Source organism: Sylvia atricapilla, chromosome 1 (genome assembly GCF_009819655.1).
Source record: "Sylvia atricapilla isolate bSylAtr1 chromosome 1, bSylAtr1.pri, whole genome shotgun sequence".
Taxonomy (NCBI): Eukaryota; Metazoa; Chordata; class Aves; order Passeriformes; family Sylviidae; genus Sylvia; species Sylvia atricapilla.
The window spans coordinates 6615153-6634897 of record NC_089140.1 but is presented as its reverse complement, the minus strand read 5'-3'; the positions used below and the strand labels follow the sequence as shown (position 1 = coordinate 6634897).

Genomic DNA, 19745 nt, shown 5'->3' with positions numbered 1-19745 from the left:
TACCCACGCTGTCATTTGCGGACTTCATAACACAAACATTTAACTCGGGATGATTTTTTTTTATTTTTGTGGGTTTATTTATAAATGAGTACATTTCCAGTGATAGGGCCAAGAAAACCATACCAACAATCCAGCTGTTCTCCTTGCATGGCTGAACAATAGGGATGGCTCTATATAATTCTATATGTAAGTGGAGACAAATGTGTTAGTTTTAAATGTATTTCATACATTACATGAAATGCCACAAAGGTCTAATTTAATTACTCACAAACCTAGAAAAAGAATCAACAAAGGCTTTATGATACAAAATGGTTCTGATAAAAACAGGCCAGCAGAAGTATTTGCCACAACCTACCATTTAATTTCGTATTCTGACGCTGACAAGTGAAAAAACGGGGAAGGAGAAGCAGTGTAAAGATCAGGATCGCTTTGTGGGTTTTTTCCCTAAGAAAAAAAAAAAAAAAAAAGAAACCCGACCAACATCAGCCTCTCCTCTCTTTGTACCTATGTGATACCCCAGGCCATTTTATCAACCGGGATTCAAACAGAGACCTAAAAGCCACTGGCAGCACGCTCCGTGCGGGGCTCTCGGGATGTGTTTACTCGCACCCTTGGGCTATCGCTCCCCAAGTCCGGCCAAGTTCCCGAGCCCGCCAAGCACGAGTCACGGCGCTGCTCTCCTGTCCGTGCTGTTCCGTGATCCAGCACCCGCGCCCAGCCCCGCTGCGGCCCAGAGGGAAGGAAGGCGGGAGGGAGCGGCGGCCGGGCTGGGGCCTCGCTGGGGGCGGCTCGGGGGTGCCCTCGGGGCGGTGCCCGGGCTCCGCTAGAGCCGCTCCCGCCGCGGGCAGCGGAGCGCGTCGGGGCAGCGCCCGGGAGGAAAGTCCGGGGGCGCGGCCGCTCCCTCGCCCCGTGGCCGGACTTTTCTCCGGCTGCGAGGCCGCGGCGCTCCCCCGCCTCCCCTCGCAGCCCGAGTCCCCGCTGGCCTCCGGGACACGTTAAATCCCGTGTAATGAGGCTTAACCCCGCCCCGCAGCCGGGCGGGCGGGCAGCCAGCCAGCCGGGCCCCTGCCCGGGGAGCCTCCCCCCCGCCCCGAGCGCCCGCAGCTGTTCCAGCCGGAGCCGCTGGAAAGCGGCCACGCTCCCCAGACTTTGTCTCCCTCGCACACAGCGCTGAACTCTGCTCCCTCCCTCCTTCCCATCCCCGGGGCGCCCGCGGCTCCCCCCGCCTGCGCCGCCCCGAGCCGCAGACGCGCGGCGGGGGGAAGGGGAGCGCCGCCGGGCTGCAGCCGCCTCCCCGGGGGCTCCGCGGGGCCCGGGGGAAGCCAGCGCCGCCGGGGCGGCCACCGAGCGCTGCCCGCGGAGCCGCGTCCTGCGGAGCGCAGCGCGTGTGCGGGGAGCGGCCGCCCGCATCCCAAAGGGGCTTTCCCTTTTCCGCGGGGAAATGGATAAAAAAAGAAATAACGAGGGCGGGGGAGCGCCGGGGCAGCGGCCGGGGCGCAGCGCGGGGTGCGGAGCGCCCCGTGGCGCCGCGTCCCGTCCGGGCGCCGCTCCGCGGTTTCCCCGCAGCCCGGCGCGGCCCCAGCCCAGCCCGTGAGGTCAGCGAGGCGGCGGATGGGTGTCTGCGCCGGGGGACGGGCGGTGGGCGGGCGGGGCAGGCGCAGTGTGGGGCCGCGGCAGGGGAGGAGGAGGAGGGCGGGCGGTCGCTGTGTCTGTGTGTCGCACTGGCGGGGGGGAAGGGAGCCGGGGAGGGGGGGGTTACACGCCAGGGCAGCGCCGGGATCCCTTCTCCACCCCGCGGGGAGGGGGCAGGGCGCCGCCTCCTCCTCCCCCTTCCTCCTCCCCCCTTTTTCACCCTTCCTCCTCCTTCTTTCCCCAAAGTTAAACTTCCTGCTCCCGGCCCGGCTGGGAAGGGGACGCGGAGCCCGGCCGGACTCAGCCCCTCGACACACACAACAGCTGGAGCTGTCAAAACTTCCTCCGCTCGGCCTCGGCCCCCGCCGCCTCCGCCGCCGCCGCCCGCTCCTCCTCCGCCCCCGGGGGCTGTGCGCGGGGGGAGGGCGCAGGGCCAGGGTACAATGAAGCGGCGGCCGCCGCAGCCGGGCAGCGCAGCAGCCGGAGCCGCCGCCAGCGCCCGGGGCCTCTGAGCGGGGGGCGCCCAGCGGCGGGACCAGCCGCGTCTCTCTCGCTCGCTCTCTTCACCTCCCCCAGCCCCGGCAGACCCCGCCGAGCCCGGGGAGGGTGTTATTGTGTGTGAGACCCTTCCTTCCGTCCTCTGCGCTTTTCTCTTCGCACACCCCCCCCCCCCCTCCCCTCCTCCTCCTGCTCTCCCCATGCTGCTCCCCCTGCTACCTGTGCTGGTCGGCGGCGGCTGAGGCCAGCGATGCGAGGCGGAGGTGGAGGAGGCGGAGGTGAGGAGGAGAGGAGCCGCGGGAGCAGGAGGAGCATCGGGATCCCCATCACCATCCTCATCTTCATCCTCATCATCATCATCCATGTGTCTCTCTCGTCCTGCTGACTAGGATGTCAACGGAGGACAAGAGTCTGGTGGTGGCGGTGGTGGAGCCGCCTCAGCAGCAGCAGCAGCCCCCCGAGCCTGGAGCTCCCCCCCCAGCAGCAGCAGCAGCAGCCACAGACAAAAGACCTAGGGGCCGGCCTCGCAAAGATGGCGCTTCCCCTTTCCAGAGAGCCAGAAAGAAGTAAGTTCAGCGTTTGTGTGTGCGAGGCAGAGAGGGGCCGGGGCAGGCGGCCAGGCGCAGGCAGAGCTGTCAGTGGAGACTCGCTGCTCGTCGCCCCCTCCCTCTGCCTAATGCCATTTTGAGAAGGGCCCTTCTTTCTTCTCCTCTCCCCTTTGCACTTTCCCCTCCTCCTCCTCCTCCTTTTTCACCTTTGTCTTCCTCCGCCTGCTCTCCCTTTTCCACTCTTCCCTCATCATCCCTATTCCTTTCTTCTCCTCCTTCTTTCGGAGTTTCTCTTTAGCTCTTCCCCTTTCACCCTCTTCCTCCTTTTTTTCCCTTGCCTCTGCGCCTTCCCCCTTCTTTTTTGGGTCCGTTCCCTGCCAGGACGCTCGGCTGCCTTCAGCGTCGCCCGGGTACTCCCTGTGCGCTGACGGTAGTTCCTCGTCGCTTTCCCTTGCCGTGTCCCCCCCCCGTTCCCCTCCTCTTTTTGGGAAGGCAGACACGGTTCTGGGCGGCTGGCGGGGAGGACACCCCCGCAGCCAACACGCCGAGTCGAGGCAGGAGTTTTCTGGGCGGCGCGGGGGGAGCTGTCAGCAGCAGCGGCCGCCGCGCTGAGGGACGGGACGGTGCCGGAGCACAACAAACAGCGCACGGCGGGCGGGGGCGGAGGATGGCGGGGGGAGCCCGTTCCCGGGCGCCGGCGGCTCTCCCTTCGCCGCGGCCTCTCCCCGCTCCCCGCGGCCGCCCCGCTGCCCTCAGAGATCCGGGCAGCGCTGCCCCGGAGGGAGCGGAGGGCCCCGCTGCCCTCAGAGATCCCGCCGGGCAGCGCTGCCCCGGAGGGAGCGGAGGGCCCCGCTGCCCTCAGAGATGCCGCCGGGCAGCGCTGCCCCGGAGGGAGCGGAGGGCCCCGCTGCCCTCAGAGATCCCGCCGGGCAGCGCTGCCCCGGAGGGAGCGGAGGGCCCCGCTGCCCTCAGAGATCCGGGCAGCGCTGCCCCGGAGGGAGCGGAGGGCCCCGCTGCCCTCAGAGATGCCGCCGGGCAGCGCTGCCCCGGAGGGAGCGGAGGGCCCCGCTGCCCTCAGAGATGCCGCCGGGCAGCGCTGCCCCGGAGGGAGCGGAGGGCCCCGCTGCCCTCAGAGATCCGGGCAGCGCTGCCCCGGAGGGAGCGGAGGGCCCCGCTGCCCTCAGAGATCCCGCCGGGCAGCGCTGCCCCGGAGGGAGCGGAGGGCCCCGCTGCCGGCGCCGGGCCGCGCTCGGGAGAGGCCCCGGCCGCCTCCGGGAAGCGCCGCTGCCGCGCTGGCTGCGCTCCCCGCGGGTTATTTTTGAGTAGGATGGAGCTTGCCACGGCATAGCTGATGGCAGCGGTAATAGGGCAAAGCTGGGCGGCACATTTGGCGAAGGAACGTCGGGAGGTGACCGAAAGGGCTCCTGCGCTGTGAGGTGTATCCGAGGCTCGGGGTTCAGAGGTTGTTGCCTTTGTTTTGGGGGACTGGCTGAGTTTGACACTGCCGCCTTGGTCCTGGCGCTTCCCTGAACGCCCATCCCAAACATCAGCGCCAATTTCCGCGGCGGAAACATTCCGGCTGGAAAAGACCTTTAAGGTCAAGCCCGACCGTAAGGTCACGGTAGAGGTCCACAACATGACAAGGGACTGTTGGGCTGGACCTAAACACATGTAAAAAATCATGCATCTTTTATATGCGTTTGTTCTTACAAATATATAAATATACCAAGGCAGAACTATCATTAGTTTGAGCTGCATGATTTTTTTGTTGTCGTTGTTGTCATTGATGAAAGTTTACCCGCAAAGATTTTCATGCCACCTCTGGTTTTTGGGAAGGTGTGTTGTTTACAGCTCCCTCTTTTCATTATCTTACCTATTTTCCTGATAAAATTTTTAATATAGCAGTCGTTGAAAGTAGTTGGCAGATGTACACGTGGTGCAGTTCTTGGGTTCATCTCCTTCATGCTTAGTTTTACGTACTTTGGTTTTATTTTTACTGACAAAATCTAAACCTTGCATAGGAAACCTTTGAATGTTTCATTCTAAAGGAAGTTTTTCTGAAGAAAAATGCAAATAAAACTGAAATGTATCAGTTTGCACAAAAAAACTAAATAGTGTTGTATGTGAAAATTGACATATCTTGTTAGGCCAGTTTGAGGTTGTATATGAACTCTAGAGGTAAAGTGTGTGTTAAAGAAGTAATTCCTTGCCTTCAGTTAGGTTTTTGGTGTCATGGGAATGTTGTTGGCTAGGTTTAAGAAGAAATAAAATATTCCTGTAAAATGTGAGCTTATGCTGACATGACTGTAAGTGTTTGTGTAAAAATGGGAAATTAAATTAGCTGAGACAAAAAATTAAAATGAATCAGTACTCTTTTTGTTCACACTCTGATTGTTCCTGGCTGGTGTGGTGCTTCTGTCCTGCTGCATCTTTCTGCAAATCCTGTACTTTTGGTAAAGGCATTATGACATAAGTCATACATGCTTTTGAAGCTAGGATTTTATAAAAATTAGATATTTTCTAACCTGCACTGCATAGGTTTAGATTGATGGTTTGTAGTTGTATCCATTTTGGGAAGAAAATGGTTCTATTTTGAGTTTTCCTGCTTACAAAATACTGATTACAACTAGCCTAGCAAATACAGAAGTAAGAAAACTAAAATTATTTTCTATTTTTGCCTTCAGAGTGCTTGGTCTTGTCTTCCTTTTCACTTCTGTGTTTTCCAGTTGGATTAATGTGCCTCATGTAAACCAGATAAAAGAGCATATGTCAGACCATTTTCTGTACTGTAATCACATGTCTAAATCACTATTAGCCAGTCAAATTGTTCAACTGCTTTATCCCATTATAGGAAATGTTCCACTGAATGTTCAGTCTAAGTGCAGCCTAAGTAATGATGAAACGAAGAGCCCTGCATTAAACTGGCAAAGCCAGAATAGAATAATTCCTCAGCTATGGATGCCTCCATTAAACAGCAGTGCCATATTGGAGAATGCTTTAGGTTGGTGCTTTACCTTCTTTGAAGGCCATGATTTTAAGCAAATTTGATGAGTTTAAACAGACAGATGGAAAACTGCTTTGAATCTGCTTCTGTGAGATGCCAGGGATTCTCAGCTCTTCCCAGAAGTAGGGAGCAGAGGGTTCTCCAATAGTACAGTGCTTGCCCACATCTCATTCTGCATTTTACCTGGTTATCAGTAAAAATTCCAGTGGTGCTGTGGACACAGATGAGTGCAGGGAACAGTGGGGGCTTCCTGTAGGTGAAGAACTGGGAATCAGTGTCATCAGTACCTGGAGAGAGGTACACATGGTAGAATGTGGTGCTAGAACAGTCCTTGATCATTGTTTGAAGGATGTAGCTTCATGTAGCACCATCAGGAGAGTTAATCTTAGGTGAACAGTTCATTTTTATTATTTATATTGTAATTGTGCCTAGAGGCCAGGGCACCATTACACTACACGCAGTACAAACGCATAAGCAAAGGTTGTTCCTGCACAAACAATTTCTTAATTTAAATGTAAAGATAAGAGGGCATGTAAATGTAAGACATGTATTGGGAAAGCACAAGGGAGCTGTGAGAATGCTGTGAGCAGAAGAACATGCAGCAGTTCAAGTGCCCTGGCTATCTCAGCATCGGGGAGTGATTCACAGGCATCCGACTCGTAGGATATATTTAAAGCAGGGTAGCATTGTCACCCTGAGGATTTTCACAGATAGCTGGTTTCCTGCCTGAACTGCCAGGCCAACACTCCTGTGTTCTTCCTTACGTTTTGACAAGGGGGTATCTGTACAGAGCAGCAATTCAAATTGAAGAGGCGGAGCAAGGACAGGCCAAGCAGAGCCTTGAGATTTTGAGCGAGGAGGTTGTTCATGCTGTGGTGGTGCATCAGGAAGAATACAGAGAACTGGAATCAAAGCAGTGAACAAAGAAAATGGTTTTGTAGTATCGCCTTTCTGCCTTAAAAGGTAGAAAGGTTGAATTTATGAAAGTTGAAAAAAGATAATGAAGTTGCATTAATAAAGCTAGTAGGGCACGATGGAGAAGAAGCTTTCAGATGGGTGGTTAAAAGAACTCTGGCAAGGATTGTAGAGGAAAAGGGAAAATAATTAGGTGCCACCTCACTATATGTCCTGAAATCTTGGGAACTTAACTCTTGCTTGGATTATACCTCAAATTCCAGGGTAGGCGCCTGAAGGACAGGAATGATGTCAAAAAGAAGTTGTAGAGGAAGAGTTCTGTTTTGACTATACTATCATTGTATGAACAGCTGGTAGTTCATGAAAATGTATCAGAACAGCATTGTACAGGTGCAGTGAGTATTTTAGTGATCAATTTTTAGTAGCAGAGCTTTCTTAATCTCTACAGGTTATAAGCAGCATAAACAGATGCAGCTTCTTAGCAAAATTTAGTAGCAGAAGTTTCATTGGTTGTGACCCTTTGTAGATCGGTGTCTAAGCTCACTTTAAGCTTTATTTTCAGCATCCATCAGATTTTGATGTGTGTTACAAGTTACTTTTACAAATGTGTTTAGTTTAGAGCAGCATATAATAATGCCTCCAAAATTGTGGAGAACATTTTGTGTTTCTTTTTTAATTACCCGTGTCTTAATTTCCATAGTAGTTTTTCATTACTTTGGCCAATGTAAACTGCAGTAGGTTTTCAAAGGCCATTGATTTCACATATGCTGATAGTTTTGAGGACCTTTAAGCATTTTTAAGTATTTTTGCCAGGCAATGATTATTTGAGAATTTCTGTCATCACTTTTAGTTGCATTTGCATTAGGGTAGGCCAATATTTAAAGATACCTACTCTCATTTTGAAAGAACCTTAACGTGTTGGAGGAGCTTTGTAAGCTCAGCTGTGTTTCTTTAGTTCATCACACACCTTCTGTGTGGTACTTGTGTCTTTACTTGCCTGCCCTTTTCTCAATTCAGAATTTAACATTTGCAAGTGTAAGATGTGTGTTGTGTTGTAGAATAAAAATGTTGCAGTCAAGGGAGGTCATCGCTACCTGGCGAGGCTGAGGTCTTTTGATGGACAAGCTTTGTACAACTCTTGCACAGCCAAGGGTTAACGTATTAAAGCAAACACTGGCCTGTACAAGCCACGTGTATCAAACTGTTTGGCCAAAAGCCAGAAGGCACATAGTGGAACACAGAGTGAGGAGGAGATGAGGTGTGAGGATTGAAGTTGGCTCTTTGCAGAACAGGGCTGAGCTTTGTGCCATTTTCCTCAGCAGCCCATGTTCTGTGACTTCCTCCACTGTGTTTGAATTACCAAGCAATTCCCAACTGCTTTATGTGTTTTTTGCATAGGAGCCTGGCTCACAGTGCTCAGGAGGTGAATGATATCTGTATTAATCTTCGGATTTTCAGTTTGTGGTAAGTACTTGTGTGATGGATAGGGTTTATCAAATTGCTTTGCCACAAAGTTGTTAAAACGTGGATTCATGTGCTGTCTTCACTTGTGTCTTAAGGGTGAGCAAAGTTAAGCTGAATGCTGGCAATAGATGCAGTTTCCCCAATTTGAAACAGACCACACTTGCTGTGAAGGACGCTTCAAGACTTTTTTTTTTGACATTTCAGTTGTTAGTTCCTCTCTGTTTGTATTTAATGATCCATTGAATTTCTGTAACACTTGTCATGAGAGGACCTCCAAGAGCTGTCAGACAGATCAAGTGTGATGGCTGTCTGAAATACCAACACAATGGTCACAAGGTGTCTTTTGCCCAGTCTCTACTGAGCCATCTACACACCAGACATCTCTTCATCCTGTGTGTAATGACACAGGAGACTTTTCCCTTTTATTGTTTCGTTTAAAACAATAAAACAGTTCCATTTTCTTGGCTTTGCTTGTGGATTTTTTTTTCTTGTTAGCATGTTAACTCCTACTAACTTCTTGTCATTGTTCTTTCATAAGATAAGTGATTGGAAATGGACATTTCTATTCTTTGTCATAATTTCAACTGAGAGATGGTTTTCCAAGGCAGTTGGCTGGCTGAGAATAGGTGAGCTCTCCCTTTCTCAGGCTGGAGTTGTTTTTTAACTCCTTGCACCACAGCAATATTGCAATATTGGAGGGGTAGCAGGGTTATGTATTTCCAGGGAAAATAGAATTTCCTTACCACCATTAATGATCACTCCCTAAGACAGTGTTGTTATACACTGATTCTGTGAAATTAACTTTTAAAAAAATGCTGTCATAGGTACACTAAAATATTAATTGCGAAATAATTAGGTAACTGAAAGTTCCATGAAATACTGAAAGCTTTTCTCCTTTCTTTGTTTAATATATTTGATAACCAGTTCATACAACCTGTGTGGTTCTTACAGTTTGGATAAATACAGAGGAGCAAGATTTTACTACGGTTTTCTTGTACTTTTGGTAACTTGTACTGAATTCTGCATTTTTTGTTCTGGTGTTTTTTCCTCCTCACTGGAAGGATGGCACTAGGCAGTGCTGTTCATGCCATTCCTCTGTTACTCAAAATAAGTTTGGGCACTTAGTTAAAGAACTATGCTGAGTGAGTTCTTCTGACAGCATTGGTGCTTTTGAAAGCAAGTAAGATAAAGCAGGAAACCCCTTAAAACCTAGCATATTTATTACGTAAAGAAACACGGGCTGTGAGTGTATGGAGTGCATCAGGTGGCTGTTTTCCCCAAACACCATAAATCTTAAGCCGGTTCTGGCAGTGAAAAAGGAGCAGCAGGGCTGCCCTCCCTCCGCTACCAGCTGTTTGTTCTCTCCCCTGTGCTGACCCAGGCGCTGGTGCTGAGCTGCACAGGGAAACTGAGCTGGGGTAGAAGTAACCTGGCAAAGAGACATGTTTGTGATAGCAGGAGCAGGAGGAGGCCAGAGCAAGGGCCAGGCTGCTGCAGGGAGGCAGAGCTCTTGGCAGCCCCACGCTCCCTGCCAAGGTACAGCCTTGGCTTTGGGAAATTAGGGGGGCTTTGGTCTTCAGGCTTTCAGCTTTCCAATATAGAAGTAAATTTAGGAGACTTTTTTTTACAGCTTGTGGTCACGTAAGGCTGGCTCATTGGTTGTTTGAAAAGAAATGTTGAGAGGGTTCTTTGCAGCATGTAGATAGAGGAGTTGTTCTCATCTTCCTTGCCTCAGACATTGATTAAATAAGGAATTTCAGTTCTCACTTTGATCCTGAGAATCATTCTTAAGTTTGGTATTTAAAGCACCCTCAAAAAACAAATAACAATGTAAGTAAAATAGTTCATGTTAACAATATCTTCTGGTATCATGGAAGCCCCTTCCCACAAGTATATCAATATATATATCAATATGTATATATCAATATGTATATCAATATGTATATCAGTATATCAATATATATATATCAGTATATCAGTATAAAATCAAATCAGATCTTGCTTCGTTCAGAATATTTTTGCCTTTTCACCTTTTTTTTTTTTTTTTTTTGGGAAGTATTTTTACTAAGTCACACATGCACCCAATCCTATTGCCAGCCATTCCCATAAAAATTTATAATTGCTAATTTTCAGTGCTGAATTTATCAACATTCTAATTGCTTTTCCTGAAGAAACTGCTGGAACCACTATCAAACTAGGATGTTTCCACCCAGACTTTTGGCATTGGGTAGGGGGAGGGAAAAAGAGGACTTTTTCTCTTCTTTTACATTATTACTGAAAATAAACTCTTGCCAAAACTAGTTTTAATTAGGCTTTCGGGAAAAAAAAAATCAACTTTAGGAAAAATCACCAGTTTTTTACTTTGCCTATGATATATTTATATTCCTTGGAGCACGTGCAGTGGAGTTACTTGTATGGCACAGTAAAATAAGAGGTATTATTGATAGTGAAGATGTGGTCCAAATGTGCAGTCTCTGCCACTAAACATTCACTGACAACTGAGGTGGCTCTTTGTGATGTGAGTGCTGTCTGGAAGCTGTAGCTAATCCAGAATGACTTCTGGAACATCCCAGTGTTCATGGAACCTGGATGTTCCAATAATGGTGTCTTTCCCTCCTGTCTGTCTGGCAGTGAGGATGTCTGCAGTGTTCTTAGGGCTCAGGAGAACAGGATGGGATATTGGGTCCATATTGTTGGAGTAATTCTGTCTTAAAATTTGGGAGATTTATTAGTAAGCCATTTCATAAATGCAGAATGTGAATTATTCAGGGTTCTTTTTTTCCTGAAGTGTGAAGTCCAGGTGTGCAAGGAAATTATTTTAAATAAAAGGAATATTTAGTTTTCCTGTATCAACAGAGATAAATGGAACTATGTGGCCAAAAAAGACTTCAAGATGATCCTGCTCATCCTTCTGTGTGTTGTGTATCTGTTCCATTTCTGAGAAGTGGTTCTCTGACTTGTTTTTGAAGTATTTAGTGAATGCAGTTCCCCTCTATCTCTAGGCAATTGGTTTCAGTAACTAATTTTGTACAGTATAAAATAAATACTCTTTACTGCTGTTTAAGCCAGTTTTGTCTTGTATTACTCACAGCTAAGAGTCCACAGTTGAAATGGAGAACAATTTTTATACGAAACTTTTATATATCAAGTGATTGTCTCCTTTATTCTACACTGAACAAGCTTAACCTCTTTAGCAACATAATATTCATTTAACTGATTTATCCTTCAAAAGATTGCTGGTCTTTATTAGGTTTACTTGGTTGATATGAGCCACTTCTTAATTTATCAGAACGATTTTTGTTAAGATCTTGTCTTCAAAAATATTTGCAGCCCCTGGCTCAGCCATGTCCTGTATATAACTCCTGTGTGTGTCAATGTCCTCATGCAGGTCCTGGAGGAAGGGACTTTCTCATGATGTTCTTCCACATGGATTGAAAAGAATTTGCAAATAAAAACCCTCTGAGTGCCATAGCTCATTGTTGCCAGCCTCTCTTAGGGCATTTTTTTTTTTACCAGGACTGTGTTGGGGAAGATGATTGCTCGTAGTTTAGAGATTACTTCTCTCTGTTTCTTAAGCACTATGTGAAATTCTTCCAGTCCTGCTGACTTGAATTTCTCCGATTATTTAGTCTAGCAACAAAATCAGTTTCTAGTATTAGCTACAATAAATCTGTTTCATGAAGGCTAAAATACAGAAAATGGCATTTGAGTCTGTTTTATCCATTTGTTCTTTCTAAACACTGTTTGTAAAGACTTTTGTGTTTTTCTTCTTACTTCTAAAATATTTCTGAAACTTTGTTTGCCTTTTATACTGCACAGTGGTAATACTGCATGCTGTGCTTTTATCTCTTCTGATTTTTATCCCTGACAGTTTATGCTGTTCCTTTATATTCATTAAAATGCCCTTGTTTCCATCTCTAATATGATTCTTTATAGTTTCAGACCCTTATTACTGGCTGCTTTTGATGTAGCCTGTATTGTTCATATACATTTCCTATCTGTCCCCTGCTTTGGAATGCTTTGCCATTGTGCACATTCCAGTACAATAACTGCCAGTCCTCCTTTAAATTTTAAGTCTCAAGAGATTCTAGCAACAAGTTCAAAGAGTTTGTTGAAATTTGCTTATCTTCTTTCAGTTAATTGAAGATGAAAATTTGCTCTCTGTCTACTGCTCTCGCTTTCCCCCTTCCTTGGCACAGCGAGTGCTTCTCGTTACCACTTCCAGCCAAATCACTGTACACATTGAGATGTTTAAAATGGAGCCTGCCCTAATAGAGTGAAGTGTGAAGTAACTGCTCTTCTGGCACCCTCAACTTTGTGAAACAGTTGTCCTCAGCGTTTTCACAAATATGTTGGGCTGTTTGTTCCGATATTTTGGTTTTCTATTAGACGTATGGATGATGAAGGCCTCCTCTTACCCTCTGAGATACGTGCTCCGAAAACTTCTGTTAGTTGATTCCAAAGACTCAGCAGCTTCCTCAGATTTCTCTCTCCCAGCCTTCCCAGCTCCTTTTTTCCTAGTTCCATTCCCTGTTGCTTATGTGTTTCTTTCACCTCCAGTTTTATTTTCCTTGTAATAAAAGCAAGTGACAATTTTTGTCTTACCGTGGCCCACTGAACTGCATGAGACTATAACTTAGAAATGGACCAGATGCTTTTCATTGTGAGGAAAAGCTTGGAAAAGGGAATTTTGAAACAAAAATAACTGATCATTTCAGTTTCCTAATTTTTTTTTCCATTTCTAAGCGGGGCTAATTTGTGGCTGTGCTTGTTTTGTATGGATGAGGGGCATGGCTGTAGCCAGCAATAGTGTTCTGGCACACGAAACACTCCGCTTCTTGTCTGTGGTTGTGAAAACCCCAGCAGGGAATGTTTGGAGTAGCTGGACACTGCTGTCCCCAGTGTTGTCCCCACTGTCACACGGTTCCAGTGGTTGCTCATTCAGTTCTGCCCACTCTGCCAAACAGTTCCCAGGGCTGGCCCAAGGTTTTGTGTGGTCCACACGCTGTTCCCAGCACAGTTTGTGTGGGGGAGTTTGGGAATTTGATAGCGTGGATGGAAGCCTCAAGGCCAACATCACCAACTACCTTTAATGTACTGGTGTAACCATAACTGGATTTGTTTTGTTAGTGGTGTTCTTTTAAGGAGGAATTCAATCAAACTGATAGAATTCTCATCAGTTTCACTTGCAGCCTCCTGGGCAAACAGTGTGCCACAGTTAATGTTCTCTAACCCGTAGGGATGTAAGTTTAGGAGGAGCAGCTCACAGCAGAATTGCTCTAGAGGGAGCAGAGGAGATGGGATGTACAAGCCATGAGGCTCTGGGAAATGCTGGCTTCCAATGCTACTTCAGGCTTCTCACACACGATGTTTCCTGGTTCATGTTTTGAGTAATTAACCTTGCATCAGACATCCTGGTAGAGATTTACACAAAGGAAAGTGCGAAACACATTCGACAGGAATTCTAATTTATGTTTCTGCCTGTGTCTTCCAGAAACCCTTTAGGAGGGAACTGGGCCCAGAAATGGGAGGGTAACTCAAGAAATAAATGATCTGTAAGCAAATTCATTTAAAGAAATAATCTCTGAGCTGTTTTTGTAGCACTAAGGATTTGCTCATGTCTGGCTAAGCTGTTGTCTCTTTCTTTAATGGAATGGGAGACTATTCTTTGTCTTGCTGTGAACAGCTTGGAAATACATTCATTTCAAATGTATTAGTTGGTAAAGAATAAATATAAAAGCTTGGTAAACTCACATTCCATGTGCTCTCTTTGTGGTCTTCTCAGACAAGGATACATTGGTAGAGCAGAACAGAGAAAATACTGTTGGTTGTGAATCTACTTTATGGACAAGCAGAAAATCTTGATCTCAAGGCTTGTTAATCAGATATTGTCAGTGAGGATTTTAAATTACTGATAATGTAAATAAATATTTGTTTAAGAATATTTTCAGTTTACTTTTTTTTTAAAGTCATGCGTCTCTTCATTTTACTTGCATTTGACTGTCTTGATAAATAAAAAAAAAAACAACCTGTTTTTACACTGTTAGCTTGACCACGTTATTTTAAAGGCTTTTTTAGACCAATGAGAGTTTCTTGTCTATACTTAGTTAACATGCTCACCCTTAGAAAAAGTGAAGTCATAATTGTCTTGGACATGTTTAAACTTGTTGAGTTGAAGCTTGGGCTCTCAGCTATTCTGTATCTTCTCAGATGGGCTTTTCCTCATGTGGCTAGAATTTGGAAAAGTGTTGTGATGGACATTTGTTAGCTGGCTTTTATCTAAAGACTATAAATGTTCAGTCAAGTTGCTAAATATTTCTGGGTTTTTTCTTTTATTTTTTTCTTTTCTTTTTGTCCCCTAGTGTGTAGCCTGAACTAAACCTGGGGATTTACATCTGCATGGATGTGACCACGTCATGTGGTGTGGGAGCATATTCCATAACAGCTATTAGTAATGGGCCTTGGGGACAGGGCAGAGGCTGAATTCTAACTCCTGTAGTCATGCCACCTTGGTTCCTTTCTTAGGAGCATTGTGATGGTCCAGTTTCTGTCTGAATTGTTTTCTTTCCAAACTTGAATAATTGAGTTTATTTTACTATTCTAAAGGAGCTTACTAATGAAAGCAGGAAGTGTCTTTAAATTCTGCCGAGGTCTTTATGCTTAGTCAGAAGAATGAAGTAGTTTATCTCTGAAATGCAATTCAGATAGATGGGGGTTTGAGCAGGGGCAGTCTAATAGGAAATACTAAACAGAGGTGTTCAGGTGTGATTTTGAATATCACCTTTATGCCCTGATCTCTGTTGTCTGTACTTGGCATAAGTTTTTTCAGATAGGGTCCCCCCATTGGATTCAGCCCTGTGTGTAATTACACAGCTATATAAACAATGAATTCAACTTCAGAATATTTTTAAACCGTTTTGGGAACTGACTCTGACCTGCTTTGAGCAGGAGGTTGGACTGGCTGACCTTTGAGGTCTTTTTCAACCTGAGTGACTGTGATCCTATTCCATGAGCATCCCTTCTGATGTCCATTATTTATGTTTTACCCATTGCTTTTACACAGTGAATGATGTGTAATAACTTTTACTTCCTAGATGGTGTTTTCTTGTATTATTTATGGAAAGAAAATAGTTTACTCAATCTCTTTGTTTCATTGTCTGTGTTTCTTAATTCCTTTGTCACCTGATACTTGCTTTATCTATTAATCTGTGTGATTCCACATATACGAAATAAATTATTACTTCCTTACCATATTGGGATTGTTTTTTTCAGAAATGGTGTCACCTGGGATTCCAGATTTTCTGTTTAAAAAGTACATTTAAAAGTTTATCTGCTAGAAGAGGGTAGGGCTATTTTGATTACATTAAGGCAAATATGTCAGAATTTATGTTCTCATTGGATTTCCATCATGCATGGTTGAAAACAGTTTTGTGCTGCCTTTGCTAACAGCTAATAATATATGTCACTAGCAATGAGTCATTTTCTGATGGCCTGGGAGTGTTCAGGTATTTCTGTTTTCTGCCTCTCCTCATCTTGCATCTCCTTTTGAAGTTGTGGTCTTTTCATCTTCATCTATATTGGCTTTTAGTCCTCTCAGTATTTATTTGCTTATCCCTTTTTTATCATAAAGAAAATTTTCATCGGGAGCTCTAGTGACGGGACAAGGGGGACTGGCTTCAAACTGTCAGATTGCAGGTTTAGATTAGATGTTAGGAGCAAATTCTTTGCTACGAGGGTGGTGAGGCACTGGAACAGTTTGACCAGACAAATGGTGGCTATCCTATCCCTGGAAGTGTTCCTTGCCAGGCTGGATGGGGCTTGGAGCAACCTGGTCCAATGGAAGGTATCCGTGCCTGTGGCAGGGGGTTTGGAATTTATATTTGCCAAACCTTGCCAGTCAAAACCATGACAAGAGACAGAATGTGATGCTTTCTTTATAGAAAGCTGTTTCAATTATCTGACTTACATTGCTGTTCAAGTTCTGTTTCTAAAAGCAAGCTTGCTAGATACGACATCTTAGATGTAATGGCTTAAATCGAATTTATCACAGTATGTTAATGTGGGTATGCAGTTACTACACTAAACGTGTTTCTTGGCTGTGTGACATGCTGCCCACCTGTCTTTGGGTCTAGATATGATCTGGTTCATGCTCACTAGAAGAGAGGGCAGGGAAGAGGAAATAGACTGTTTGGAACTGGTTTGGAACCTGTTTTTATTTTATTTTTTACTTTTAGAAATGGAGTCTGTCTCTAGAGAATGTTGTTGTACAGGTTAGAAACTAAGAACTTCCAAACCCCTTCAAATGCAGCAAAAAAAGGAGTCAGTCATCTTCTGTGTAATCCTTTGGCATGGAAATTGGAATTTACAGAGAAATTATTCACACAAGAGGGTGGTTTGAGTTGCTATGTAGCACGGAAGCATAAAGGGATGCTACAAGGTAAAATGCCTTTACGTTTCAGTAGAATTGCCAGGCTAAGGAGAAATACTTGCATTTCCTTTTCTGCTATTGTCCTTTTGTAGCTCAGTACTTAGCACTTAATCTCAAGTTGTTACAACGATAATATTTTTAGAAACCCATTGAATATTTTGGAAATAGCAGGTCGGCAGGAGTTAAGGAAAATGTTTAAGAAAGACAAACACATCTTTGAGCTTCTTAATATATCTGTCTTTACATTTTAAAAGCAATGAAGTAACAGATCAGATGTATGACCCAGTTAGAGTAACCAAGTAATACTTCTGTTGAGAAGCCCATGTCTCTTATTTGTATATGTGTTCCATCTGAACTTTTGCTAGGAGTATATTGGAATTGGTGAGTTGTCTAATTCTGAATTTCTCTCGTTTGCTGTGAAGAAACATTCTCTCAAAGTCAGGAATGTAAATAAGGCCTATCACAAACAGATAGGGCGTGCTTCGCTCAGTGTGTCTTGATTAACTCAAGAGTGGCATCCTTGAGCTAATCAATTTGAGCTTGGAAGAAAACAGTCCACCATATGTATAGACATAAGTTTTTATCTTAATCATTAAATCTATCACTTCTGTTGCTTGTAAAAAAAAGAAGTCTGAGGAGAGACGACTGGTCCCATTTTCCCCATGTACATTTTCTTGGCAGAAGCACTGGCATAAACACCTCCTGCCTTGCCATGGTGGTGACACACGTTTGTGGAGATGTGTGAATCAGGGCAGGGAGCTGCTGCAGACACAATTGCTTTGCCTTTTCTGTGTCCAGCCCCTCTGCTTCTTGCTGGGTTGCCCTGTCTGGTTCACAACCCAACATTCAGCTGAATGGGAACATTTCCAAGGCTGGGAAGAAGAGGTTTGGGCTGGGATCAGCTTCCATTGGAACTGCTGCTGAACATATAATCCCACTGAAGGCAATTTATGGGCAGTTTGTGTGGAGAAGTAGTCATCAGTCAACATGACTGGTGTTGGACCACATCTGACTGTGCTGTAGTAAAATTACACTTTTTCCTTCCTAAGATTTTTATGGCAATTAATGTGCTCTTGCAGTAGAAGAACTGAATCTCACCCTTTGAAAATGTGAGAGGAAATGCATCCTCAAAGAAGGGGAAGAACAAGGCTGGCTAATACGGCTTCATGCCTGCTAGCTTGGATTTTGGGTGACATGAATGGCAGGGAAAAATACTGAGAGTGATTAATTATTATTATTTTAATCAGCTATTATGATGTTACAACTTGTTTGTGCCAGCCTACTTAAACTTGTAAGGTGACCCATTACCTTCTAGGTTAAAACCTAAAGTTTTTAACAGTGTAACATGTGAAAATATCTGCAGGTTTAAGGTACAGCAGCACAGACAACCCTGTGAATTGATGGAGGCTCAGTCATGCAGCAGGGCTGTCACCTGGAATGGTTCCACACCAGGGTTGTAGTGGAATCCCATCAAAACAGGCAGTTGTGGGATAGATGACACACAGGAAACTTGGTGCTCCAGCCTTGCTTAGCCTACTGACTCTAAACACCCCTTTTATTTACTACAGTTTGGAAAACTCACAGCTGCTGTCTGCTCTTTGGTATCTTATTTGGTTGAAGAGAAGCTTGCTTTAGCTGATCCCAGAATAACTGGTTAGAAAAATGTTTAAACTCAGCAGAGATGAATGTCCAGCAGGGGCTTGTCCTGGCTGAACCTGGACTGTGAAAGGGAAGAGGCAAAGTGATTAATGTGTTCGGGCCTTTGGAATTCACCACTTGTTGGTTGGACCAAGGCAACCAACAACCCTTACTGCAGAATAAACCCCTGACATTCACCACCTCAGCTCCGGCTGGGAATAACATATTTAACCTTCTCATTGCAGCAGACTGAGTGTGCTAATATGTGTAGTTACAGAGATGTGCTGATAAGCCAGAGCTTGATAGCACCTTGTAGCCAAATATATTTATGTGTCCGTACCTGTACTAACATGGCACAATGGCTCTTATACAATAGTTGCTTGTTTCAGAGTAAACACCTGGAGATTTTTTCATGTGAGTGCTTTCTTTTTAAATTTTTATCTTCAGCTCTGCAGAATGGGTTTGATAAAAACTTTCCTGTAGGCTGGGCACACAGAACATGTTCCAGTTGAAAATGGAAGGAGAGGCAGCATTGGTCCACTCCCTCTGCCTGGGAGTCACTCTGTGAATCAGTGTGGGAATTTGGGTTTGTTTTGTTCAGTCTTAGAAGTGAAATGGTGTCTTTGAGTTCCTAGGTGCATTTATTGGGAGTTTCTCTAACCAGTACTCATAAGGCAATACCGAACTAACTTGCTTGTCCACAACAGATGGTGCCCAAGATTAACTGTGTCCAGCTGCAGCTCAGTGTGACAGAAGAGAATTTAATAAGAAAAAATATTAAGATGAGTGAGAAAATAGAGGTGATGCATCTTACTTGGTTAGGCAGACAAGTCAGAGTATTGTTGTCAATGTGTCAACCTGTATCTTGCAGATGTCTGATACTTAAACAAATTTTAAGGAAACTTGAGATTGACAGAAGCAAAGCATTACACAACAGCTGCTTCGGGGTTTTTGCGTGAAGGGAAGTTGAACAAAGGTAGTTGCGTTACTGCTCAAATTGGCAGGACCCATTGGTTTGCAAGTATCTATCAATGCAAGTGAAGTGACACTTGCGTAATGTTTTCTTGATTTGTTTTTCTCTCTGTAGGAGAATAAAATTGGCAGGGAGCATTTGGAAGATTAGGAAAGAGCCATTTGTAGATGGACATTTGTCAAACTTTGCTTTCTTAGCTTGTCCATTCCAGATTGTTTTGGAGAAGTGTAGAGCAGCCTGGAAAATGCTGGAGGGGTGGACGGGAGAGAGAAAAAGAAGAAAACTAAAACATAAAACACTAACTAAACCCACAAAACTAAACACCAGGAAGTTTCACCTCAACACGAGGAAGAACTTCGCGTTGAGAGAGGCAGAGCCCTGGAAGAGGCTGCCCAGGGAGGTCATGGAGTCTCCCGTCGCTGGAGACATTCCAAGCGCTGGACGCGTTCCTGTGTCACCTGCTCCAGGTGACCCTGCCTCGGCCGGGGCTTGAAGCAGCTGATCTCCAACCCCAAGGGTTCTGTGATACTGTGGAAAAACGAGAAGGGAAAAGAAAAAAAAAAAAAAGGCAAGCAAGGCAATCCCCGGAATCCCGCGTTAATCTTTCACGGGTGAAATGTTGGTTTTCCCAGAGCAGCCCCAGCA

General features: G+C 45.6%; 1 protein-coding gene and 2 long non-coding RNA genes across 13 annotated transcripts in view; 1 reads left to right on the top strand and 2 right to left on the bottom strand.

Annotated features, from left to right (window-relative positions):
- Window positions 1-19745, bottom strand: part of LOC136358485 (uncharacterized) — a 1172843-nt gene that overhangs the window by 930688 nt on the left and 222410 nt on the right. The gene's annotated exons all lie outside the window — the stretch shown is intronic.
- On the bottom strand, window positions 54-684 carry LOC136362855 (uncharacterized). Its single transcript, XR_010743861.1, has 2 exons — window positions 356-684; window positions 54-180 (listed from the first exon to the last, which is right to left on the bottom strand). It is a non-coding gene; the product is annotated as an uncharacterized lncRNA (long non-coding RNA).
- KMT2C (lysine methyltransferase 2C) overlaps window positions 1487-19745 on the top strand; it is a 192718-nt gene continuing 174459 nt past the window's right edge. For 6 of the 11 annotated variants that reach the window (XM_066314291.1, XM_066314309.1, XM_066314285.1 and 3 more), the window contains exons 1-2: window positions 1895-2696; window positions 7996-8061. In XM_066314291.1, coding sequence (XP_066170388.1) covers window positions 2521-2696; window positions 7996-8061 — 242 coding nt within the window. In that variant the 5' untranslated portion in view covers window positions 1895-2520. Of the gene's footprint in view, window positions 1596-1894; window positions 2697-5545; window positions 5680-7995; window positions 8062-19745 lie in introns of those variants that run through there. The other 5 variants (XM_066314319.1, XM_066314277.1, XM_066314259.1 and 2 more) reach the window with 4 other exon arrangements.